The sequence below is a fragment of the Gadus morhua genome, chromosome 5 (assembly GCF_902167405.1).
Source record: "Gadus morhua chromosome 5, gadMor3.0, whole genome shotgun sequence".
Classification (NCBI taxonomy): Eukaryota; Metazoa; Chordata; class Actinopteri; order Gadiformes; family Gadidae; genus Gadus; species Gadus morhua.
In genome coordinates, this window is record NC_044052.1 from 16,775,552 (window position 1) to 16,802,673 (window position 27,122).

A 27,122-nucleotide genomic window follows, 5' to 3' on the forward strand; every position below is an offset into this window, starting at 1 on the left:
TAACACCAGCGTTTGAGTAGGGGCCTGTAAAGCCTCTTCTGAGAGTGTATTGGTGATTTAAAGGCCTATACAGATTACTCTTCTTGAGGGCGTCTGGGTTTTTACCTTTTTTGTGTGAACCTTTTTTTTTTTTTGTGGGAGCTTGGGGAATTATTGGCCTGCCCAGAATGCATTGCGGCAGGCATTGAAACTGTACGTGCACGCACTGGCTGTTGCTAGCCTGGGATAGAGGCATTCAGCGTGAGCTCTTTAATTACCTTGCCACCCTGTGAGAAGGGTTTTGTTTGAGTCTGGGCTTCCAGGCTCCATACAGACACAGTGCCTTGTGGTATAATTAGTATTTCTGTTTCCTGGGCACACCTGATTGATTTCTGTTTTGCATCGTCAGGAAGGCGCCGTGTGTGTGTGTGTGTGTGTGTGTGTGTGTGTCCTTCAGTTGTGTTTGAGGGGGACTGATGCAATATGTTCTAGTGGAAGGGCGATGTCTATGAGAGGGACTGGAGCGGTGAATGTTGATATCATGTGGTTAGCATGGGGAGTAACCTAGGGAAAACATTTCTAGTCTTATTTATTAATTTTCTGCAGTTTCGCACTCTCCCACATGTTACTTACCCCGGCCCCATGTAGCTGTTTACCAGGTGTGTGTGTGTGGGGGGGGGGGGCTTCTAGTGGTCAAGGTCCCTCATCATCGATCAATCACAAGCCTGTCAATCAGTCACTCAGCATGGGTCCCTGAGGCAGATGGGTCCACAGGAAATAGCCCCTCCCCACTCATACCGAGGCAGGGCCAAGTTACAACACACGCAAACAAGGCGAGAGGGAGTGAACATGTGCTCGAGGGGTTCGTGCACTTGTGAAAGTTTAATATGAACAGTATGAGGGAGTGTGCACGAGGGGGGATTTATTTTGTGGGTGTGTAGGCAGTGTCTTCCTCAGGTCCATTCTGAAGGCATAAAACCTCAGCACGGGCAATTCTCTGCTCTGGTTCACTTTCTCGGCTCCTCCATTGCTTCTCCCTGGTTAAACTTGAGTGCAGGTGCTGCCATCAGCGCTACTGCCCCAGCACACCATACAAAAGATAAACAAAGACACACCCAGGTTCACGGTGTCAAAGAGCTGGTAATTGTGGCGAGAAGCGTTTGCTTTGGCAAAAGGTTTTTGGTGCTGCGGTGACAGAAAGGGCGTTGCGGTTATTGATGAATGTGCAAATGTGTGTTTGATAAAGCCCTCAGAATGAATCACCAGAAAATATTTATTTTGCATGTAAATATAAACTTGATTCAGGAATAATATTGGTGGATCACAGTTGCTGCTTTCGTTAGTCGCTGCTTAGCTATCCGCACGTTTCTAACCTGATTGTGTGTTTGTTCTTGTTTGCCGCAGAGATCAACAGAGTTCGCAAGGACATGTACAGTGACTCGGTGAATGGCCTGGTGGGTAAACAGCCCCTGGACCTGCCGGAGCCAAACGGCACCATCATCCACCAGCAGGAGAAACTCTTTGTGCCCGTCAAAGAATACCCCGACGTAAGCTACTCTTCTTAAAATACACTCACAAAGCCTGTAGCTTGTATCGGCTTGTACTTAGTCTCTGTTTATGTTTCTCTTTTATTCATTTTACACCAATCTGTCTTCCTTTCACTCTCATGCTCTTTCTTCAACGCTTTCTCTCATTTCAGGATAGCAATTATCCCCCCCCAGTCACACACACTGTTCTGCAGTGTTGCTATCAAATGCAGGATATTGACATTACGAGAACTCTTACGAGAAAGTGTTGCGATTTAGCCCATAGCAATGTTTTCTTTAGCTGTTCAGTTTGATTGCTTTATGTCAAGAAAGAACCAAGATTTTTTTCTTTGCACAATCAATGCACAAAATTGTAAAGTCTTCCATTCCGTTGTGTGCCAAGACGGTCGGTGTGGCAAATGATGGCATGAAAGGAGGGGGGTGTCTGTATATGTGTGTGTGGGGGTGGTTTGGTGGGGTAGGTGGGGGTTATGACAACTGATTGCAATAATGTAAACACGCAAAAGCAAAGTTGGGTGGTAGTAAAAAAGCTGGGATTTCCGAAAGGTTAAGACGTCCAGTGCCTTTGGAGGCTATGCATCATACACCTCTCATTGCCTGGAAGAGAGTGATGGCACACCCACCAGCCAGGAAGAGATGTTGTGACAGAGAACCGTGTGCGTGTGCGCGAGCGTGTGCGTGTGTGTGTGTGTGTTTAGCACTAGTTTTCCAACGGCCAGTTGAACATCGTGATGTCTCCCCTCACTCTAATAGAGCTTTTACACACACATCACATGACATTACGTGTACATATAACGCCGTCACTGCTGCCTAATTCCAGCAGCCACCAGAGAAGGGTGTGAGGGGGGGGGGGGGCGTTGGAGCAGAAGGCAACACAGGGGGAGCAAGGGGAGGATCGGTCAGGCGTGAATTGGACTTTCCCCCTGACAGAGCTGATGAGAGCCACCGGGGGCCTACTGAACTACTGGCGGCCCCCACAAGAGACGTGGTCAGGTCTGGTCCCTCGGTTGGCAGCCCTAAGCAACACTCCCCCCCCCCCAAAATAGATTTTGTTTTATTGTATTGGTTCTGAAACAAGAGCTTGGCACGGGAGAGATAAGAGGTGAATTATGTCCCCACAGCTTCCACATGTGAATGTTGTTTGGTATAATAATGCCAGGGGCAAGCCCCATGGACATGCATGCACTCCATTAAAGAGCTTTGTACTCTCAGATGACCCCTGACCCCACTTCTGGGCTCAGTGCCACACTGCACTCTGCTAGACTCACTCTGTATGTGGTTTCTGTGGCTGCTGTTAATTCACTAAATTAATTACACTCCCCCCTGGTGGTCAGAATTAGTCATTTATACTTTCTGTGGAAACTTCACAGGCAAAAGCGTGTTACCATTAATGTACAGGAAATGGAAGAATTCCTTTCCGGTTGTGGCTTTAGGGTTCTCAATGCTTGTTATCAGACATTAGTATATCTGCCAATGTCACTTTTTAAAGCATTGATTATGGAAGTACATGGCAAAACATTCTTGTTTCTCTATTTAATGTTGAAGTAGAAACTGGCAAGGTGGCGCTTTCGCAATAATCCCTTATGTGACAACGTTGCAGTTTTAAATGGAGGTCATTGGAGGTGGCTGCAGTTAGCAAGGGTTTGCTGAACGTGTGTTTGGATAAGGATGTGGGGCGAACTGAGGGAAAATTCTGTAAATTCACCTCCTGTGTCCCGTGTGTATCATGCTAGGAGAAGCGGAGACTGTAGTGATAATTATTGGACTGGGGACAACCCCCCTCGTGTGTGTGTGTGTGTGTGTGTGTGTGTGTGTGTGTGTGTGTGTGTGTGTGTGTGTGTGTGTGTGTGTGTGTGTGTGTGTGTGTGTGTGTGTGTGTGTCACCACAACTACATTGCACTGCATTACAGTGGGGAGGGAGAGACTGTAAAGTGTGTGTGTTCTTGGCAAACACACTGCTGCCTTGCCAGATTTGTCTGCTCAGCCCCTGCCCCTGCTTGCATCGCTTTTCTTGTCACTTGGAACACCTGCTGATTTGTACTTTTACGTTCTTTTATATATTTTTTGTCTTGCCTTCTATCATTCCTAAGCACTCCTGAAAAATACTCATTTCAAAACAAGGCTTTGCTTATACCTCCTTCTCACTTTCCCTTTCACATCTTTTTCGATTCACTCACACTTCCTCCCCTCTCTTGCCCGCTCTCTCCCTTTCCCACTCACTCCCACTGTATACACCATCACTCCAAACATTTGACTCCCTTCCGTCTCTTCTACCCTTCATGTCTGTCTGTCTGTCTGTCTGTCTGTCTGTCTGTCTGTCTGTCTGTCTGTCTGTCTGTCTGTCTGTCTGTCTGTCTGTCTGTCTGTCTGTCTGTCTGTCTGTCTGTCTGTCTGTCTGTCTGTCTGTCTGTCTGTCTGTCTGTCTGTCTGTCTGTCTGTCTGTCTGTCTGTCTGTCTGTCTGTCTGTCTGTCTGTCTGTCTGTCTGTCTGTCTGTCTGTCTGTCTGTCTGTCTGTCTGTCTGTCTGTCTGTCTGTCTGTCTGTCTGTCTGTCTGTCTGTCTGTCTGTCTGTCTCTCTCTGTCTCTCTCTCTCCCCCCTTTTCTTTTCTAGAGCTCCAGCTTTGGCTCTCCTTCTCTTGCTCTCTCTGCACCTCTGAATGTCAATCCACACACTCGGGCGTACACCAGCCACTCTGTGACGTCATCAGTCTGGGAAATAGCTTGGTCGCATCACCGTGGCAACAGCATCCTGACTGACGGCTGACTGGCAGGCCATCTGATAACGCTAAACTTCAATTAAATGCTATCTTTACCACCGTCTCTCTCTCTCTCTGTGTCTCTGTCCGCCGCTCTCGCTCTCCCGCATGCCTCTATTTATCCACGCACACATTGTGCACGTGCCGGTAGCCTTTCCGCTGACCTTCACGCTCCTAATAGAACCTGCGATGCCTCGGCCCATTCACTTTGTCTCCTGGTGCTGCCCGCGAACCCACTCCATCCCCTCCCCGTCATATATATCAACAGTTTAGAACTGAGGTCACACACACGCACACGTGCACACAGGGCCGACTATGAAATGAGAGGCGCTTTCAGAGGTAAGCTGTCGAGCTACTGGTAGACGGGGCCGACAGGTCCAAGTTTCCTTTCTTTTCGCTAATCCTTTGTTTGAAAGGCAGGCCCAACCGCCTCACACACCCGGCATAGAAGAAAAACACTTGTGGATTGAAGTAGAATGACTTGCTTTGTTTATGCTATTCATGGAATTGGGTGTGATACACCTGCCTGTTAATGCTATTGCGGTTGTTAGTGTAGCATTATGTGTTGAGGGTTTAGTTTGGTTCAATGTTTTGACCGTTGCCATGGCTTCTGAAACTATTTACCTCTTTAGTGAAATCGTTTTAAAAATAAGATGCGCTTCAGTTTCCATGGCACCCTTTTTTTAATAATCATCACAGGACCAATTCTCTCAAGATTGAATTAGCTTGCTAGTTTTTTTTACCAGATGGTGCCTAGCTGAGTCCAGCTAGGCATCACAGAATGACATCCCTTCTCTGAGAATCAATAGAGGTTGATCAAATTGACCTCTACCCCTTTGTAGCTCGCCTAAACGCTGCTCTTCATTTTTAAGGAAAAAAATAAGCTCTTCAGAAATGAATTAGCCTTCATTCAAGTAGTGGTGAAATTCAGCCGTTTCTGAAGTGTGTGCAAAATCCTTGGGTGAAAGTGCATGAGTGTGTGGACTGTGGGTACGCGCACTGACGTCTACTTCCACGTGCACACCATGCCAGCCTGACTGACCTCTCAACAGCGGACTGTATCGTGCTTGAAGCTCAATGAACGTGCCGTTTGTCTCAGTGAAACTTGAATAGTGAATACAAATCACAGAGGGGAGTGGATCACGCTGCCACCGGTCGGAAGTAGAGTGTGTGTGTGTGTGTGTGTGTGTGTGTGTGTGTGTGTGTGTGTGTGTGTGTGTGTGTGTGTGTGTGTGTGTGTGTGTGTGTGTGTGTGTGTGTGTGTGTGTGTGTGTTAATTTGAACGGACGTCGCTGCAGACACACTCTTGCTGGCAGGTAGATGAGCAGCACAATGCAGCACGCCCCTAATTATGCACCAATGCACACATCCGTGCACAAGTGTTTTGGTGGGCACTTGCGTCCCTGCTGCGTTGTATTTTGTGCAGAGGGTGGACATAGAGCAGACAGGACGAGAGGGGGACTGGACCAGAAAGGGGAGATTAACATTGCGACAGTGCACAGCTGAAGGTAAACGGCAACTTATTGCTTGTATGCACAGGCTGAACGTTTCCCAAAGCTGGATAACTAGCACAAGGGACAACCGGCCTTACACAAGGGAAATTCCTTATAAGGTGTTTTTAATTGTGTATGGCATAGGGATGGAACGGTTAAGGTAAACAATACAAGTAGCTAAATACATACATTTTTCATATTTGTACATCTTTATTGCTAAATAATGTCCTATTGCCAAACGATAATCATCATTGATAACGGTTATCAACCCACAATACCAATAAACCACCTGAATCGTTTATATAGTCCCGATATAAGGCCAACGATAAAAAAAAAGTCCCTTCTAACGCTGATGTAATCGGTACACTCCTCAGCTCGTCAATGTGCATTAGAACCCATTGAGCTAGTCCCCAATAGGGTATAAAAAATGAAACATCCAAGCTAGTGAGTACCTCTTTCAGCCTCTTAAACATTGCCACCCAACACAACACATTGCTAATGGAGCTGGACAGCGCAGTATTTGGCTTCCTCTGAGCAAGTCCGTCCGCCAACCAGCCAGTTTGCCAGTCGTCCGCTAGCTAAAATAGTCAGTCGGTTTTCAGCTAGCCTCCGGTACCCTCAGTCATGCCTTCACAAACAGACAGGATTCTTGCATTTCTGAGGTACACTTATTGGAATAAATATTTAAACTTTTCATTGGAACGATTGCTCACGTAATGTGGATGGTTGACTGCATGGGCTGTTTGATTTGACGGTGTGCAGTAAATGCTTTTCCCAAGAATGCTAGGTACTTATGAGTGCACCCCACCTGATAGTTACTTAATACTCTGTTCACAACCAGCTTTTTTCATTGTATCACTCCTAAAAAATAAAGTAACTTCACAATCAATTACCTCAAAGAGAAGTGAGAGGGTGGAGGAAGCAGGTTGCTTGTTGAATGATCAAAAGACACAGGCGTACGTGCGTGTGGGTGCACGCACACATTCGCACACATGGACGGACACGGACTGAGGTGATGTGAAACAAGTGTGACATAGTCATCCCTCCTCATTGCTAGCCACATGTCCCCAATGCTCTTTCTCTCTTGTCGACAGACGCAAACACATGCACACTCTCCCCTCTCACACAAGCATTCAATTGCACAATCACTCGACTAATGTTTATCCACAGCCATTAACCTTCAACAACACATTTGTAGCCTTCAACCGGTCAGCCTGTATCAGTGTGTAAACTGATCGCACAGTAGCATATAGTATACAGTGTTAGTTACTGGCTGGGAAAGTAGGCAAATCTTATATTTTAGAATATTCTCTGGTCCACACTGACCATCTTAAAGGCATTTTGTCTGGTGCTGTGCATTATGCTTGGTCAGGATCATACATTCACATGAAAGTAGACTGACTTTTTTATTGTTTGCTGTATCATCTCATATCTAGGATTTTTGTGGCTTCCTCCCTCTCTCTCGCTCTCTCTCGTTCTATCTCTCTCGTTTGCTCCCTTCTGCCCTGTAAATGATCTGCAGTTTGCTTTGTGTCATGGTCAGAATAATTCAACAGTGCTTCCAGGCCAAGTTAAGGGTGCCAGTCTCCTACTGGCTTATGGTGATTTAAGTAGCGAACAGCAGCAGAAAGCCTTGGCATCATGAAAGCTGTCTTTTTTTTCTGTGTTACATTCCCTTTTACTTTCTTAAGCGTCTTTGTCCTATGCCCTCGGCCCTGACCCCTCCCCCTCCTTCCTCAGTCTGCATCAACTGGGCTGTTTAACATCTCCGTCTCCATCTTGTTTATTTCCACCCCTTCCTGCAACCCCAATAATAGTCCAAACCCCAAACAGAATGATCAAAGAGGCGGAGGATTAGGCGCTAAATGCTTGATGTGCTGAATAAAGGGCGCTTTGATGTCTGTAGGGCACATGGCGTAAATGTCACCCGGCAGAAAACACACCTCCATTCCAGACGCACAGACTGCTGTCTCCATTTTGTTTATTTCTTTTTTCCACATACACGCTTCTCTACTTCCACTTAAGTTCAACTATCCGTCTGTCTGTCCGTCTGTCTGTCTGTCTGTAGTCTTGCATCTCTTCCTGTGTGTGTGTGTGTGTGTGTGTGTGTGTGTGTGTGTGTGTGTGTGTGTGTGTGTGTGTGTGTGAATAATGAGAAAGGTAAAACACACAAGGTTAACTACGGCAATGTATTTGTGTTGTTTAGTAGGAGGTTACCCCAGCGCTCATTATTCTGGCTAGCCTTGAATTTAATACCGTGCTTCAAATCACCCGCACAGGGACGTGGAATGTAGTTGGCCATTTTTCCACTTTGATCAACCCAATGCATGATGGGAAATATTTAGTGGTGACCCATAGTTTCTACCCAGCATCTCTACCCTTTTTCTTTCTCCTTGAACTCCTTTCGTGGTTGGCTAATAATGATTGTGTATTCACACTTCCACAGCGGTCACATGATCTAATTTCCTGCCCCCTCTTCTCTTGCCAGTGCACAAACAGCCATGCTGAGCACATTGTTCTGCCTCCCCAAGCATTGTTGTCAGGCCCATTGTCGTTTTGCTTGTTTGTTTGCACAAACACATAATCATATTTTCTGTAAAAAAAAAAAACACAAAACATAATGAGAGTGCACAAAAGTCAGCCTGAGTGTCTGCAAGAGTTCTCCCCGCTTTCTCACACACACACACACACACACACACACACACACACACACACACACACACACACACACACACACACACACACACACACACACACACACACACACACACACACACACACACACACTATATATATCTATATATATATATATATATATATATATATATATATATATATATATTATTAAAACATACATGTAAACAATATAGCCCGTCTGTGGAGTAGCGATAAGGGGGACTAAACAAAGATCCTTTAATGTCGGTGTAAGCCCCCGTCCCGAAGGGAGCGCGAGGGGGGGGGGGGGGTCGAGGAGAGGTTTGTTATGTGTGTGTGCGCACGAGTAGTTGGCTGTGTGTTTTCTCTGCTTGAGAAGGTCCAGATTAAAGAGATGGGAGTTTGAGCAAAGGGTAAAGTCGGCCTGCCAAAGGTCTCGCTGTCCTGCTAATCTCCTCATTTGCTAAAAAATGAGCAGAGGGATCCAGAGTGGGGGGATGCTGCCAAGTTTGGGAAAAACCTGAGCCAATGTGTGACGGCGGTGCAATGTGTAGATTGAACAAATCCGTATTTTTTAAAGATCAAGATGGAGGCGGAACCCTTCCTGTCTCTACTATAGGGGCGCTCCCTGGATCCCACATGACAACCCAAGTGGTTTCAAAATGGCACCCGGTCCTTTTGGGTTTGCGGGCTTTAAAAGGGTAGAACCTCCGCTGCTGAGGAAAAGCACAGAAAACTGCCCCAAGTGGTGCAATTCACACTTTATTACCACCTAGAGATGTATTAAATTATTTGTAATTTATGAGGTTTTTATACCAAACCATTGTTAAATTTGTTTTATTTGGATATGAAAGAGTTCTCTGGGTTAAAGCCAAGTCAATGTTAAGTCTTCCAGGAGAAAAACAGACATGATGTTGGTTAGTCTTGGTGTGGGTTGGTGGGTGGATATTGTGTAAACCTTAAAGGAGAATTGTGTAACATTTCTACTAGCTTGTTGCTAGTCAAGTCACTAGTTAAAATCACATCCTGTAACTGATACAACACAAAAAGAATGCGAGCCAGCCTGCGCCCCTTTGTTTACAAGAATCGTACTGTCACTCACAGAACCCCTCCCACTCACGCCATCTCACCAGCGGGTTACCAGTGTACGAGTCACACAGTCAGACAGACACTGTTGCAATTTTTTATTCACCGAGTCACCGGTCTACTAAATGGCAGGGGCTCGATCTTACACACTGCTACTTTAAGGACACATTTTCCAGACATTATGCCTGGCCTGCGCCTTTTTTTTTTCATACTTTTTTTTTTACTGCATACTCTAATGGTCCTATTCTTTGAGTAAATGTGTCAAATACCTACTAGTCTATGCCCTTATACTCTCCTATCCACACCGTTCTGATTTATCATTGGTTTTAGGACCCAAGTATCTAAAGTTTTTGCTTTACAATGTCGCACAACATTGAAACCATTACAATATATGATTTAGAGGCCATTTATCGAAAATAAATTAAGTTCAACAATAAAAGATGTCCTTAACTAATCCCTCCTTATTTCTCTATTTGTCAGTGTCACTCTTTATCAGGGCCTGTCTCCCTTGTCATTTCCAATCATCATCCATGTTGGTCACAGACACATTCCAAGAGGCGGGGCAATGTGAGCAGGTCTGAGAGCAAGTAGGAGAGACGGAGACATGGTGGCAGTGATATAGAATCTATAAATAGTCCACTAATATATCGGTCAAGCCCTAGACGGTATTTAAAAGGGCACTAGTAGGCTTCCTCGGGGTTCAGCCACGTTGATGCGTGGTGTAGAGTTGTCTCAGTAATCAGGGCACGCATGGAAGAGGTTAGAGGAGGTGTCGGTGAGCCCCGTCCCGCTCGATGTAGTTGTGACATTTCATAGGCATACGTTTTAATATTAAGTTTTGCTTTTTAATTCCCTGTGCCAGCCAGCTTGTGTTACTACACCAAAGTCGAAGTGTGTGTGTGTGTGTGTGTGTGTGTGTGTGTGTGTGTGTGTGTGTGTGTGTGTGTGTGTGTGTGTGTGTGTGTGTGTGTGTGTGTGTGTGTGTGTGTGTGTGTGTGTGTGTGTGTGTGTGTGTGTACATATGCGCGATGTCTGAGTATAGACACTTTCCAGAGCTTGCGGTTCTTAAACGTCTGCAGTCAGCACTATGATTCAGACAGACACTGCTCTACTAAACTCCTCGTGGCGGTGTTTATGTGTTTGTGATTGAGACCCAACAGCACGCTCAGCTGGTGGGCGGCAATTGCCCTGTCACCCCACAAAGACACACACGTACACACAGGGTCGCTGTGTGCTGTCATTTTTCAAAGAGGGCTTCCACATCTCGTCGACAAAGAGACAGACATGCTAGACTAGCGCCGCGACTCTGGGACCAATACAACACCCTGCAGTGTTCTCAGCCCTCTCCCTCACGGCCGTTTGAATACGTAGTTAAAGGGGAAATGCATCCGCATCCCGTTCGATTTTTAATCTTCACTTAATTATGGGCAGCTTTGCCCATAATGACCTCTTTATAGGTTTGAGCTGATGTGCTGGATTGCATAACCAGATTTGAGCGCGTTGAGGAATTTAAAGCAGAGTCACTGTTCTTTCTAAGTCAATAAATTGTGATGGGCTGACTGCAAGGAGAACGCTGTTATGTCTGCCGAATATTTCCGGTTTGTAAACATAACATGGAAAATGTCAGAAAAAAGGGTTGCAGATTACCCATCATGCCCTCTGCCAACTGCTGTGTTTGAACCCTGGTGTTTGTTTTCCTTTTTATGAACCCCATTCTATTTCCCTCTCTCTTGTCTGCCATACTGCGCCTCCCCTCCCTTCTGTTTTTGTGTTGACTGAAAACTGTGTTGGATTATTTCAACCCATTCCCCCTCTATCCCAGTGGAAGGGGACTTTCAAGTGGTGAGGATTACGGCGGTAAATACATTTCCTTTTGGTGCAAAGCTGAAAAGCCACTCACCAGCGCAAGGGGACCTTGATAAGAAAATTGTGTCAAGCAGAGAATACCTTGCCACGCAACCCCACCCGCCCCCTTACTCTCCGCCACACGCACGTGCACTCGCGCGCGCACACACCCACGAACACACGGCATTCCCCCCCCCCCTCTTTCCACCCTCCAAAAAAGATGGCTCTTTCACAGAGTTCTCTCTAGTCTGAACGGTGGTCGGGAGGTTTTCTTTGCTTTTTTCCAAGTTATTTTTAAATGGCTGAACCGCAAAACTCTACAGATTTGTTCTAGACTGGCCATATTTGTTTAACCTTGTAGAGAAAGTAAGCTCACTTTTTCAGGTGGAATTGGAACTCTTTATAGTTTGTTAATTTTAGTTTGTTTAGAGCGGAAAATGTGAAAGAAAAAAAAAATATTGTCCATTAGTTTAAATAAATCAAGATGTTTTCTTGGCTAAATCGCCCAGCCCTAGTCTGTACATGTCAGGAACCTATTGCTAGCACATGTCGGGGGGGGCTCCAACATCGTCTGGCGAGCTTATGGGGGCGGCCGGCTGGAGAGAGAATAGTGTTCTGTCCACATGTTGGCCTGTGTTCGTGGAGTAACATATCCAGTAAGGCCGATGATGTCATCCTTCCCTGGAACCCCCCCACAGATATTTTCCCGTCCACTCATTTTTTTGGAACAATCCTCATTAAGGAAATCCAAGTCTGCCTCTGGATAAAAAACATTTCAGTTGATTTTTTTTGTAATTGTCAGGGGTATGTTTGGATTGCTCGATTCCCTTTTTTTTTAGTTTTAGCTTGACCTCCTTTGCTTCTTGAACTAAAGTACATGTTTTTTTACATCTTTCCTCGTCCTTTCTGCCTAATCCAGCTCATCTAACGCTGTCAATCCTCTCTGTCCTACAGTATAACTTCGTGGGGAGAATTCTCGGACCCCGAGGGCTGACCACCAAGCAGTTGGAGGCGGAGACTGGATGCAAAATCATGGTGCGAGGCAAGAGCTCCATGAGGGATAAGAAGAAGGTAGGTTCCACCCTGCACCTCATCTCCAGCATCACCATGGCGATACACAACTGTGTCCTACATCTCCGGCATCACTATGGCGATGCACAACAACATTGCAGCCTGTTGTCACTAAGGCAAAAAGCAAAGCTTTCCTCGAAGATTAAAAAAAATAATTCAGTAAGAACTATATGGATGGGATTTCCGAAGTACAAATGTCAGCGAAATGGTAGTAAACATTGCAATGAAAGACAAATCCAATGTACAAAAAATAGTATATATGGGATTTCAGAATACTTAACCATCCAAGAAAATGTACAGGGAAAAGCGGACACCGTTCTCTCTTATCTTGTCAAAACGGTTAAGCTAGCATTTTGTGATGTTGCCCATACCGTGAAATGTGGATGCCGAAATACACACGCATGCACAAAAACCACTAGCCTCATAGAAAGAACACACACACACACACACACACACACACACACACACACACACACACACACACACACACACACACACACACACACACACACACACACACACACACACACACACACACACACACACACACACACACACAGTCAGACAACGCATGCTTCCTGGTAGGGTCGGCTGTGCAGTTCAAAGAGTAGAAGCAGTTGCGCAAACAGCCAGACTAGTGTCTGTTCATGGACCTGCTGAGCTGTAACCGGTCGATCAATTTCAACTGGCATGCCTTTGTATGATGGGGTCGTATACTCCTCTGGACTAGGTAAAACAGTATGTAAGAGGAAGCAGCATGAAATGGACCATTTAAATACAGTACGATCACGCCAAGTAGCCATTTGTGTTTGTCTCATACTGTACTCGTACTGGAGAGCCGTTGATTTTGATCCCGACCAAGACGGAGTTGGGCTGCTACAGAGTATGTTGTTGTGTGGGGTGCCGTCTGAACAGCGGGTTATTCCGATGTCCATGTCCGAGTGAGGGTTGAACTCAGTATATTTTTGAAGGAGGTAAAAGAAAGTGCCTTTCATTTGTATTTAGTTGATATTATTATTAAAAAGTAGTCATGAGGCATGTGGTTATTCTCGGGAGGAAGTTATATTTATATATATATATATAGTTATATTGCACATATTATATTATCACACATAGCCCGATCTCAACTTGGCATTTGTTGTATTTAGCTGGAAAAAACGAATTAATTCCTCTGGATCCCAGTAGGGTTGAAGTTCTCACGTGCTCGCTGACACATCCTACAGCATGCTTCCTGCTTACCCGCTGAGAATCAATCCCAGTATCTCCCGTTGGCTTTCACCAAGACCATTATGGTGCCGCTACTCTCCGCTTGATTTCAGATTCCTCCCATCGCCTCCCCTGGTGCTGGTTCATTACCAACTAACACATCAGCAGTGATCAGCCCATGTTTGTTTTGCCGGCAACCATCTTTTTTTTTTCTGTGTCTTTCTAAATTTGATTATGAGTTGCAAGACATTAAAAAGAAAGCGTAACGCGAAGTAACTTTCTTTCTCACTTGCCGTTTGAAAGCCTGCACACCTTCAGTTCATTACGCTGACGTATGATTACCTTTATAATCTGGTCGAAGCGTGGCACTTAATGACCCACGCCCTTGTGTGGCATATAGAAGCAGTATGAAGGGCCCTCCCGGTGTGAAACATTGACGCAGGGTTTCTGATCAGCGGCACAATGTCCCTGTCCATCCTTTGCAGAATTGTGAATTAAAAAATTGATAGTGCAAACTATCACTGCCATTAAGTTCCTGGTGGTAAATGTTGTTCAATTAAACACCAAAGATGGGCTGGGAGATTTGTTTACGTGCACAACTGTTTGCATTTGTTCCCCTGAATATGACCCACCACATGGGTTTTTAGCTTTTTCAAATGATCTCTTTATTCGAAGCATATTCCTTGGCTCTATTCAAAATGTTTTCTTTTGTTTTTCTCTCTCCTTTTTGTCTTGGATAGGCCTATTTATTTGGGTCTTTCAAGTGGATACACGTTATTAATTCAAGCACGTTCGTGGTATGCCAATAATGCATATCATGGGCATATGCCCATTGTGGGATGGGGGTTTCCTTCCTTTCCCACTCCCCCCCCCCCCCCCCCCCCCGGCTCCCCTATCTATTCTCCTCTCACTCTGTTCTCCCTTCTTCACTCTCCCCACCCTCCTCTCCTCCCCTCTTTCCTCTTTTCTCCCCTCCCCAGCAGCAGTATAGGCTTTCCGGTGTGTTGGTTCGGGATCCATTAACGGCAGCGTTTTTATGCCCTCAATAATTCAGCCCTCTGCTCTCTTCTCCTGCACTGTGATGGCTGACGGGGAACCGGCCGGGGTGAGAGAGGGAGAGATGAACAAGGCAGAGAGAAGTGTTAACGCAAGAGACGGGTGGAAAAGGAAAGCAATAAATCTGGGAGATTGTTAGCAAAGAGGCAGGTGAAAGGGCAAATGTTTTAATGAACTAAATATATTCAGTGTTTGCCTTTTTCTCTGTGTTCAGGAGTCTCGCTTGGTGTATCACTAGTAGTTTATTCAGAGAGTTTGATTTGGAACGTTCTTGGGGTGAGGGTTAGTTTAGTCACTTGTCTGTTGTGGCTGCCTGTGTTTGCTCACACATGCCTTGATGTTTAGCAATAATAGGACGAGATGTTGGAGACATTAACAGAATAATAACCTGTTCCCAGTCTACACTTCCTACGTGTGTGTGTGTGTGTGTGTGTGGGGGTGGGGGTGGGTGTGGGTGTGGGTGCAAGCCAACACATGCACCCGTGGTTCTCTAAAGAGCAAACACAAGGTGCACAGCTCTCTGCTTGATTCCCCCCCCCCCCCCCCCCCCCCCCCCCATCTTCTGAACTGTTGGCTAACCTCGTCACTGGTTCCCTGATCTTCAGACGCACCCCGTAGGGAGCATTCTGCATCCGCAGTCCTAGAGATCTCCATTGTTCTAATACTTTGAAGAGAAAGGAATCCCCTTGGGGCCTATTTAAGTTTCATCAAATGTGACTTTAGAACCTAATGCAGATCGACTAATGGGCTAAATACAAAACAACAGCGGGAATCTGGGCAATTAAACTATGCAGGTACGCGTTATCGACCGCCCGCCCGGCGAATAAAGAAGTTTCCGTCGCTCCTGTCAGAACCGTTCCCTGATTTGATTTTTCGGCTGCGGCATAATGCGATATCTGAGTTGGCTTTGTGCACGCGGCGCTTCGTGCCGTCGGCAGAGTTGCACTCTGGCAGTTGCTGCAATAAGCGACAAAGCTATTTCATTTGATATGTAATTCTAGCGATTGTTCTCTTCACCCCCGCCACCCGCTTAATTACTAGAGTTGTAATATCAGCAGGGCGGATGGCCGCGCGCAGGGCCCCCACTGACGATATCTGCCAGCTTGCAGGACACCGAGCAGAGCACTGGCTCTGGGCCGCTCAAGGAATAATACGTATAACACGAGCAATCGATAAGGCCAGAGTAGATTGGCTTGTTGGTGCCCCGGCCAGCCGGTTTGTTTTGTTGTCCGTCTGAGTTTCAGCTGACTTGTTAGTTTTTTTTTTTTTGCTCCCTCCCCACGTCCGCTGTAGGGGTTGCTGATTGCCTGGCCTCGAGTGCGATCCACAGCTTGTTTGTGCTTTTATTAAGTGTTTACAGGGGCCTATTAGGTTGATGAGAAAAGCCAAAGCGATGTACAGAGAGTTTGTCTCACCGTCTCGGGGGCAGTCTGTTTGCTAATGCGTTCAGGCGAAGAGACGGTGTGCTCTGTACGCCTTGTGGATGAGCTAGAGGTATTGTAGAAGGGGGCCGACGTGATGGTCAATAATAGTGCTGGTATTTGTAGGATTCCCTTGGACATGGTATTTAAGAGAATATCTTAAACCATAATAATCACCACCTTGTTTTACCCGCGATTGGCCCGGCCATCTGAGGTGAGGCTGTAACCAATCTGTTGTTGTCCTCTTCTGCCCTCTGGCTTCAGCCATAGGCTTTGTTTGAAGCAATCTCTCTCTGTAGTCTGACACACACACACACACACACACACACACACACACACACACACACACACACACACACACACACACACACACACACACACACACACACACACACACACACACACACACACACACACACACACACACACACACACACACACACACACACACACACACAGTTTACGGTATATTTTTGTACCTGGGCACCCCACAGAGCATTTCAAAGGGATCCGGTGTCTCTGTGAAGGGTGGGTCTACGCCTCTCAATTACATGTGTGACCGTTTCCTATTCCTGTGTTTGTTGGTTGGTTGGGGGGGGGGGGGGGGGGGTTGGCACTGTTGCAACGAGTGTGTAGAAGCAGGGGGGGGCGGCAGCCTGTAGGTCAACCAGCTAAACCCAGCACAGCGAGTCGCTCTGTCTGCTCGATTTATTGCTGCTATTTACATGCTGCATATTTGGCCATAACACACACATCGCTGGTGTTATCCCGGAGCTCCAGTGATCTAATGCGGCGTTGGGACGGCTTTTCTAAGGCCTGCCTGGCATTCCTCCCTTCCATCTCTCGGTCTCCGTGTCTCCCCGTCTGCGTTTCCCTCCTGCTTCGTCCCACCTCCGTGGGACGGGTTTTGTCGGCGACCGTGTTCACAAGCAGTCCTACTGGCGAGGTGGGTGCCTCTCTCTGGTGCTCTCTCTGGTGGGTTTTAGTGAGCGGACCAATCACAGCCCTTCCCGCTGCGTCCCTTTGACGCCAGGGTAACATGTATGGGAGACGCATGTCAGGAGGGTCCACAAGGCCTAAAAAATTGTTTTGTTTGGTACCGACCCTGTCAATTTATGTGCGAGCCAAATTATTTTAGGAGCTTTAAATTTTTTTTTTTTTTTAAAAAAGTCCTACCTATCATTCGCTGCCGCTGGAAAAAATTGAATAAAAAAATAAAATAAATTCCCTACCTACCCATGACCTCAACTGACAACCAACAGGAACCAAACATTTTTTAGGCCCAAGGTTGTAATGGGTCCGTAAACCCCCTTGCGTTGCGTCGACGTGGAATCATAATCAGCCAACACTGGCAGTGTGTCACATCTCACACGAGGCCATGTGCCTGCATCCACGCTTGTCGTTACCGTTTGTCAGTGCATCATCTGCTGTATGTACCGAGGCACATACCAGTCCCTACTATACATCCCCTAATATGCCACCAGCAAACCGCCATGGTAACATAATGGCCTGGCTCCTGAATCTTGCAGGGAAAAGGGAAAAAACGAGAGCGGGATTTTGAACTCTTCGCGGGCGCGTGTGTGCTTCAACAAAGAAGTGTGTTGCAAAGAGCAGCGCCATGGCAACTGCCCGCTGCAGAGTAGAGCGCTGGCGGTTGGCGCTAAGGTGTGTGTGTGTGTGTGTGTGTGTGTGTGTGTGTGTGTGTGTGTGTGTGTGTGTGTGTGTGTGTGTGTGTGTGTGTGTGTGTGTGTGTGTGTGTGTGTGTGTGTTGTCTGTAACCAATACCCTTCTGCTTGTTCAGAATATTGAAAATGTGTCAGGTAGTGCCCTCCTGCAGAGGCAGCTATGTGTTGTCAGTAATTGGACACCTCCTTGTCCGAGCTCACGCCGCAAGGTAGCAGTGATCGCCAGGCTCTGGGCGGATCATGTTGAGGGCAAACAAAGCGCCGCTGGACCATAATCTATAAAAGGATGATGTAGCCCAAATATCGTTTGGATGGCCTTGTATTATATCACTTTAGACATGGAGTCAGTCTTGATAAATATCCTCTTCTTTCTCTTTTTATCCGTGACACATGCGAGCAAAGCTGAGCCAGAGGTTAAGCTATTATTTATAAAAATGATTCCACACGCACGCACGCATATGCATACACACACACTAACGCACACATACGCACACTGGCATGCACACTGGCACACTCCTCAGTGTCTCGGCTCTGGGGAAAATGGTTAGGTTTCAGACCAGTGGCTTCTGTGGTCACCCAGTGACATGCGATACAACCTCAAAAGCTTTCACAGTGCTCGGAGTATCCTCGACACACTTCGCCGTCTGGAAAAACCGGATGAGGACTAAATGGAGAAGGATCAAACCAGCCATCGTTGCGATTGCCACAGTTTATATCCTCCTTTACCTTCTCCGCACAAAAGAGGCATATTTTATTGGGATCTACTTACCGAGGCATCTTTGGACAGAGCGGAATGGAAATGATGATCATTCCACGTACCATTTTCCACTGACCAGAATTTCAAATCAAATGATTGAAGTGCTTGCAGTATTTGGCTCCATTGGAAGGCGATGGGACACTGATAGTAGGCTTTGAATACAGTCCATTTTCTACTTCCTCCCCCTTGGACTTGGAACTTGTTCCCTGGGTACGGGGATGAAACATGCACACATCCACCAACTATCAACCTAACAGGCTCCATAAGCCATACATCGAGTGACGTTTGAAGTGGCTTAAAGGTCATACATCCTTCTTACACACACCCATCCATCAGTTCATTCATAAATGCTTTGTGGTGTTAATTGCTTGGGAAGAAGGGGGTCTATTAAAGCACTGCGTCCGTTTCAAAGTATCATATAAACTGCCCCCTAAAGGACCGCCCTTTGGCCTCTCAATAACGTGAGTTGTGTGTGTCTACCCTCTGATATGCAGCTCTGCCACGAGGCACCTTGAACACCCCACTGTCTGTCATTCACCGTGTCCCTTCTTTTGTCTCCCTCTCTCTCTCTCCCTCTCGCCAACGCTCTCTCCGTCCAGGAGGAACAGAACCGCGGGAAACCAAACTGGGAGCACCTCAACGAAGACCTCCACGTGCTGATCACGGTAGAGGACACACAGGCCAGAGCAGAGATCAAGATGAAGAGAGCCATGGAGGAGGTCAAGAAGCTCCTGGTGCCTGCTGTAAGTGCACCTGTTTATTTATATACACACACTCGTAAACACACTCAAACACGCTTACGCAACCGTGCATACTGACCAAGGCATGGCTTGCGTCCTTGCGTCATGAATCATGTCTTTAAGACAGTCAGTATGTCCAGGGGAAGGCCTCGCATGCCTTTCTATAAGTTCATTGGAGGTACCGCCTTGCTGGAGTGCCTCAGATGGCTCGCCATGGGCCGACATACCGGTCGTATCCTGTTTATGCCCCCCCCCATGAATACCGCGTTGGGTCGTATGCCCAGCTCGTGGAAAAACAGTTACCCTGCACCTGCTGACCGCTACCACCGCTATGCCCTCTTCCGAATCCCCATGCGCGGCATGCCGTGATTTTCCCCGGTTGCCCGTGCAGAGCAGCTGTAGGTTCCGGCACTACCATAGGGTAGCATAGCAGAGGACACGCTGCACCACAGGAAATATCCCTGCCTGATACTGAGCTGGGTTCATCTCTTCATCACTGGGCTAGGATTATTTTTTTTTGAAAATAAACGTAACTAAAGTATATATAGTGTATATAGCGAGTTTTAGTCAGTGATATGGTTTTGGACTGTTGAATCAGTGGAGTCTCAGCTCTCGCATGATTTTGTATAGTTTGTTTCGATCAAATCACCTGGAAAGAAATATTGCTGTTGCTGTGCATGTGCACATTGTTACATGCTTCTATTTTGTTTGTGGTTGGAATTTTCTTTTGTTTAGCTAACAGTTATGATAGACTAAAAGTTTAGAACAATGTCTTTCTAGTGGGAGGGGTTTTACTCGGATAAGGGCTGCTTCAGGATGAAGAGGTTCAAAGTGCCACAACCCTTTAACTATGAATCTAATGTTTCATGGTCACACACAGAATGGAGGTTGCCTTAGCCTTTAGATGACCGTGATGTGTGTGTTTTAAAAGGTCCCATTAAGTCTTCATGTCTGATAATTGCCTGAGGGAGATCTGACCTCTTTATTTAGCTTTGTTGGTGCCCAGCCCTAAGAGTAGTTGAAATGGCCATCTGTAACATTGTGATGGGGATATGGATTGGTTTTCTGTGGTTTGTAAGGGTTGTCTGATTTTTTTTTTCTTTTGCTTGTGATCTTCGACACGCGCACACACAGAGAAAGCTATATCCAGCTATGTAAGCAAGCATTTTATTCAAGTGTGATGTAGAATGAATCACTAAGACCGGACATGCACAGGCACACACATAGGCCCTTGGCGTCCTTTTATGTCAATGGCGTCTCTCAACAGCTACACTCACCTCATATGAGTGCCACAAAAATAGCCTGCCTTTTTTCTCTCCTTCAGTAATGCCCCTGATATTTCCCTCTCCCTGTCAAGTGCGGTGAATTCGATCACGTGTTGCAGACGATTTAGCGCGGTGACCTTCTTGACAGTTGGGTCAAACAGCAACATAAACCCGCCGATTTAGATTCTGAAAGAGTCCGATTTCTTTCTTGGAGTAATGCTGTCATCATCCAGCTTTGTTTTCTGTAAAACGCCCACTGCCTCCTTTACAAATCACCATCTTTGAGAAAATGAGATCATAAATGTATCCATGAATTATAAAATTAATGGCTAATGATGGATACAATTAATGACCCATTGCAGCCACATTTGTAAACCTAATAAAATATTTATAAATACTTTTTTGGTGGATATAAAATATGCAATGGATGAATTCCTCCCTTGCCCATAGAAAAGTTCCAGAGTAATAATAATTGTCTCAACATCATTATTACAAAAGTTTCCAGCATACGTGAATAACATTTAACCAATCCATGTTTGTTTCAATCCATGTACACAACCACCCAGAGACCATTTGGGTCGTTTTAAGTTGGGACCCCAGGTCATAACTGAGTTAAGCCAATAATCACTTAGTTTGTATAATATATAGAAGATATTACTAAATTCTCTGCCAAACATTCTATAGAACATTGCTTTTCATTGGTCTTCTATTGGTTGTGTATTTACCCAATGCTCTTCTGTGGCACCGGAGTTCTTTCGACTGTGTTAGATCTAATAGTGTGGTAGTGAGTGTGTGTCGGGTACTCTTATGTCGGGGGCTAGCATGACTGGACGGTGGTAATGGCCTTTATCATGCTAAAATAAATTGGATTAAACTGTAGACCGGACAGCTTCTTTGGCCGGGCAGGCAGTCTGTTCTAATGAAAGCCATCTACTCCAGGTTTGCTCCTGTGAAATCGGCTTTATTTAATCGCACAAGAAACTAAATGGGGTCATGCTTTTTTTGTTCTCTGTGAAATAACACACTTGACTCGTCATCAGAGCAGGCCTAGTCGAGAAACCAAAAAGGGAAAATAACCAGCGTAAACATTTCGTGGCTATTTGGTCTTTGTAAATAATGTAGCTGTAAATAGGGGCACAGTCCTTTTTGCACATTTCCGGATCACTATTAGCCAATGTCGGCTGAATGCGGCTTGTAAATGGAGAACTCTCCCTTCCTGCTTGCAGACATCACCAACATTTCCTCCTTCCCTGAGCCTGAGGTTGATCAGGGGGTTGAAACCCCTTTGTGCCCTCCATAGTGCCTTCACTCTTCCCTGTCCTGTTAACTCCTCAACTCTAACTGAACTGGGAGCAAAGCAAGCATAGAGAAAGCAGATAATGGAAGAGCTTGATTGAGCTGCTCTTTCAAGTCTGGATTTACCCTTACTGATCTGCGCACACACGCACGCACGAACACACACACGCACGCACTCTTACAAGACAGGAGAGGACAGCAATATCAGAAACATCCATATTCTTCCAAAGCACTGCTTCACTCCACCTCTGCAGTCTTCGTCTTCTTAATTAATAATTCCCTCAATCAGCGCCTGTAGTTCAGCCCCATTGTATTCTGGGTAATCCCTGGTCTGCGCCTCAGAGAGCTATTCCCCTGAACCCCAACTGTGCTCTGATTGGTCCCTTTTCATTCTCCTTCCTCTCACTAGAATCATAATGATTGGGCTAACAGAAGATTCTCCCATGCTGCCAATGTACTCAAAATCATTAAAGATATTCTTTATCCTGTGTCCATGCCCGGATTACGCCTCACAGGTTAAAGAAAGATGCCCTTTCACATTTCAATAGACCCCCTAATGACATCTCTAATTGGATAATGGCTCAAATTATCTAAATTTGCCCCTACAATAATTTCAAATTTTTATAAATACGGAATATTTACAATTCGGATGTAGAAATTGAACGTCTTGCGAAGCCGATTGCATGCGGGGCCACCCGGGATCCACAAACCCAGCACCAGAGTGGCTCTTTACTGGAGGACATTGTGTTTGTTGCCATGCCATTACTGCTGCGGCACCATCAACACATAGCCGTTAATGGACCACGATTATGTTTGCCGAGGGAGACGTAGCTAGCTGACGACGTGGGCTAATTGAATCGTGCACGCCGACACACAAACCATAACCCTCTATGGAGTATGCCAGGCATGGCACTACCGATACATTTCCATTGTAACGACGAGCGCTAAAAAAATAATATGAACTGAGTTTATGAGAGGGAAAAAAGCAGCACGCCGTTTCGGGGTAAGCGGTTTGATGTGGTCTTTTCCGCGTGATATGTGGGTGTCACCTCGGGGCGTTGCGGACTCAACGTGACAGCCAACTGAGATCTATTACCGATTCTCACTCTCTGCAGGGGCGGCTTGGCAGATGTGACAGCCAGCTCCAAGGTCACTTATTTCCTGTGCACGTTCAGCTGCGGTTCAGTCCGTGCACCTATTTGTGTGTAAGCGTGTGTACGTAGTGTCTATGGCTCTCGATGATTGACAGGGGTGTGTGTTAGGCATAGTTATGGATATAATAAATCCTCATTTGTCCTCTCTAGTCCGGAGTTGCCAGAAGACGATTTTATTTTATCTTCTTCCGGGGAAACAAGCTAACTGGCAGGCAGTTTAAGAGTGATGGCTATCTGATACATATGGCCCTGTCTTGCGTTGACCCCCGAACACTGATGTGAAGCCAGCTACAGAGCCCATTAAACTTGGGATTTCAGTTGAGATTATGTGAAAGCTATTGCGACGCCGACTACATTGTTGACATCCTTTTGTTTGCGTAACAGCTGTTTCCTGCCCTAAAACCCTATAAATTGATGTTCTTTTCTCTTTGGAACTACCTCAGTCTCTCTCTGCATGCATCCCTCAGCAATTTTAATGCACTCTGTAGCAACCAGCTAAACCGTTTAGGACCCGGTTACCTAGGAAACGAGACCCCAGTAAAGCACATTACTGAGTAAAAGGTGTCCGGCCACTGCTATTGACTAGATTCTATTCCACTAGCCCGCTATGCTATGCTGAACTGTACTGGCACTGGCCAGTGGCAATACAAATTCTAAGATATCATTGATCTATACAAGGAGCTGAACTTGGTATCTGAACTTTGGAAGAAATGTCAACAGAATGACATTTGAAGAGTCACGTTTTTGCTGTTACTCATTAAACTTGTAGGGCTAATACACAAGCTTTTCCCTTGATGGTGCATGGCCCTTAAAATAGTTGCATGCAATCTTTTTTGGTTGTCCTGGAGCTTAGTGCCCTATCTCCCCCCCACCTTCCTTTCGGCTTGTTTAAAAAATCGAATTCAATAGAGCTCCTCGAAGTAGACTTGGACAGAGGGAAACAATGCGGCCATAAGAAAGTTTTTGCCTTATGATTTATGTATTTTTCCGAATCTGTTTTTCTTAACCGATGGGGCTCTTTGTGAGACGCCAAAAGAAGTCGTTGCACAGCAAGTTTATAATCGTTCTGCTCTGAAAAACAAAGCAACACAATAAAGTCACTGTAGTAAGTTAAATCGTGCGGCCCAAATATTTAGATGGGGGGGTGACATAGAAGGCATCTTAAGTTTTAGGTTAACAAAGACTCACAAATACACAAAAAAGCTCAGTTGGATCCGTTGCAGAGCTCCTGTCCCTGGGAATGGAGCCGTCCTTGCCTGTAACAAAGGGAGTGATGCTGCACAGCTTCACGGCAACACCAGCAGCAACCTAGTAGCTCAACGACGATCTCCATTTGCCGCACGGCAGGGAGGCCAGGCGTTCCTCCGGCGTCCCAGCCCCTCCCGCCCCTCCTACTTGTATTGCTATTCCGGGTCTAATTTCACTTTTCCTCTCGCAGCCCTTGTACACATTATGTAAATGAAGAGACGGTTTCTTTGTGCCGTTTTGCATGGGAAAGCCATTCTTTCTCTCTAACGCTCTAATCTGGGCGGCTGATGGTGGTGTAGCAGCCCTGGGGGTTCTGCGCGACTCTCCATACGGTTCCACGTTCTGCCTCTCCTCTCCTCACCCGCACCTCTCTTTTCGTTGTTCCTGCGCGTTTCACTCGTTCTATCTTCGTTTTGCTTTTCCTTTGTTTTTTTTCTCCTTTCTTTCTTTTTTGGCCTTTTTTTTTTCTCCCTTTCTTTCATTTTATCCTTCTTTCCTCCCTTTCTCTCTGCCCTCGTCTTCTCTGTGGTGCTGGTTCTTCCGCTCCTTCTGGTTACTGCTGTACGCGGCGGCGTACGGAGACGGCGTCTAGCGTGGCGAGACAGATGGGCCGCACTCGACGGCAGGCCCACGCCACAGTGGGGTGTCGCCTGCGCGCGCCGCTTCTCACCGGGCTCTGGCGATGGCATCAGAACAGAAGCGCACCAAAGGGATACGGCACAGTTAAAAAATATCAACACGCTCAATCCTTTCTGTGTTCCCTGCCTTTGTTTATTTATCTATTTATTTATCCATTTATTTCTCCCTTTTGTCTTGTGGCATAGTCCTCTTTCCCCACATTCTTTCTCATCTCTTTTCTGTCACTTTCTCTTTTTTCCCCATCTCTTAGCCACGCACGCACGCACACACAAGCACACATGTACGCATACACACTCATATATTTATATATATATATCCCTGACAGCGGTGCATGACAAATGAGTACAAAACACCATCTGCTTGCATCTATCCATGTGTGCCTCGCCAATTAATGACGTTTACACTCTGTTAGGCCTACCCTGCCGCGACCGTTCTCCTCCTCTTATTTACTCTTGATCTACCTCTCCTCGTGTCATCCCGCCGTTTGCGACGCCCAGCAGGGTCTGTACAGCTGAGGGGTGCTTGGGGGAGACATGAGGGGGGGGTGCTGGTGCAGGGACTCTTATTTAAGCCTGATTGGCTGGTGTGTGTCGAACGGTTACCTGGAATACTTTTGGGGCTCACTGTTGCCACTGTGCGCTTGCTTCACGGAAGCACTTTAGGCAGGTATTGAAACTCCACAGGCATCACTGCACGAGCCTATTACCAGTGTGGTGCATCAACGCGCTGAAAGAGGGGCGTTCGTTGAACACGCTCATGTGTTTTGTGAACGGTGACCTGAACCGTTTGCAGATACTGAATGTGAATTAAGCCTGAAAAAGAATAGAATAGAATAAAAAAAGAGTTTGGTAAAAAGAATAAAAAAACGATTTGTCAGATTTGACTAAATTCCAGAACGACTCAACCGCCGAACGACGGCGCCAGCTAGTCTTAAACCGGCACCACCTCGTCCACAGCAGTCGGGTGGTTATGTACACCTGGGTGTCTCCCCTCCCTCAACAGAGGATGCTTTTTAACCCTCACTAGGGTAATGAAGTATTTGGATTGGATTGCAGTAACCGCCGAATCCCTGTCCGCTGCTCCCCAGATGTTGGGCAACATTGCCTTCTACTCTTCTATCTGTTGGTGTGACTGGCAAGCCCACCCCAGTCGCATGCAGTTCCCTCCCTCTCCCTCTCGAATGTTAATCATCTTTTTAATTGGGTTGCTTGACTCTGTGACCTCTGCAAGGGCCGCCAACACTCCTGGGCTTTTCTATACCCTCATCCACGTAGATGGGTATATACAGTACATGCATATGTCCAGGACGTATTTCATTGGCTGCTTCCGGGTCCTCATTAAATACAACTGTACTAGTTGGTTTTTGCAGTGACCGGAAACGGAACTGGACTTTTAAAGCGGTATCCCGTCTTCCCTGGATTCTCCCATTCTTTACATTTGCCTTAATTTATGCAACCTGGTTATGATGGTCCCAGTCACCCCAGTCACCCTATCAGACCCAGAAGAGGAAATGTGTGGATTGCCCCCCCCCTCCACCACACGGGCGTATGAAGTCTCTGCCGATTTAATCCAGCAGAAGAAGTGAGACACATAATTGGAATTGACTGCCAACAGGTTTTAGCAGGAAGCAGGCCGAGATTCCTTTAGATGTTTCTGCCAACAGCCATCAAGGCGCCGCAATGCGTGATGTTTCGTTGATATGTCCGGAGTGATTGTGATCGGTCGTGTCAGGCCGACGCGTACGCACGCACATAAACGCGGACGCTCCGACATACGCAGCTTTCATTTCTGGTTGATCAGCCAACTCCCCCCCCTCTTTTATCAAGGTTAAAGCATGTGGTCGTTCTGCCCATAAAGTTTAACCACACAAAAGGCCTGTGTATCCCTGCCCTAGAGGACCCGAGGCTGCAACCAGAACCATAATAATTGGACCTCTCTTTTTGATCTTGGTTGAAGCCAAGAGGGCAAGCTACCGAACTTTCTCGAGCACATTATTTAACACACAAGCGCGCGCACAAGGGCAAGGGATTCTGGTAGCTAATTGTTTGCCCATGTCTCCCATTCCAAAAGCCGTTTTTAAGGAGGAACAGTGTATACATTTCTGCAACAGATTTGTTTGCCCTCAGAAACACAAAGCGCGGAGCCTTATTAAGCCACCTTTTCTTAAGTTCTTTCGACAATCTGCTCGGGACATTTATTTTTATGCATCCCCCTTTAATACTTT

At 46.3% G+C, this 27,122-nt stretch overlaps 1 protein-coding gene across 5 annotated transcripts in view; it reads left to right on the forward strand.

Annotated features, from left to right (window-relative positions):
* The window catches only part of qkia (QKI, KH domain containing, RNA binding a), a 65,988-nt gene that overhangs the window by 20,117 nt on the left and 18,749 nt on the right, over nt 1-27,122 (forward strand). For all 5 annotated transcript variants that reach the window (XM_030356617.1, XM_030356620.1, XM_030356621.1 and 2 more), the window contains exons 2-4: nt 1,384-1,526; nt 12,315-12,431; nt 19,156-19,299. In XM_030356617.1, coding sequence (XP_030212477.1) covers nt 1,384-1,526; nt 12,315-12,431; nt 19,156-19,299 — 404 coding nt within the window. The remainder of the gene's footprint in view (nt 1-1,383; nt 1,527-12,314; nt 12,432-19,155; nt 19,300-27,122) is intronic.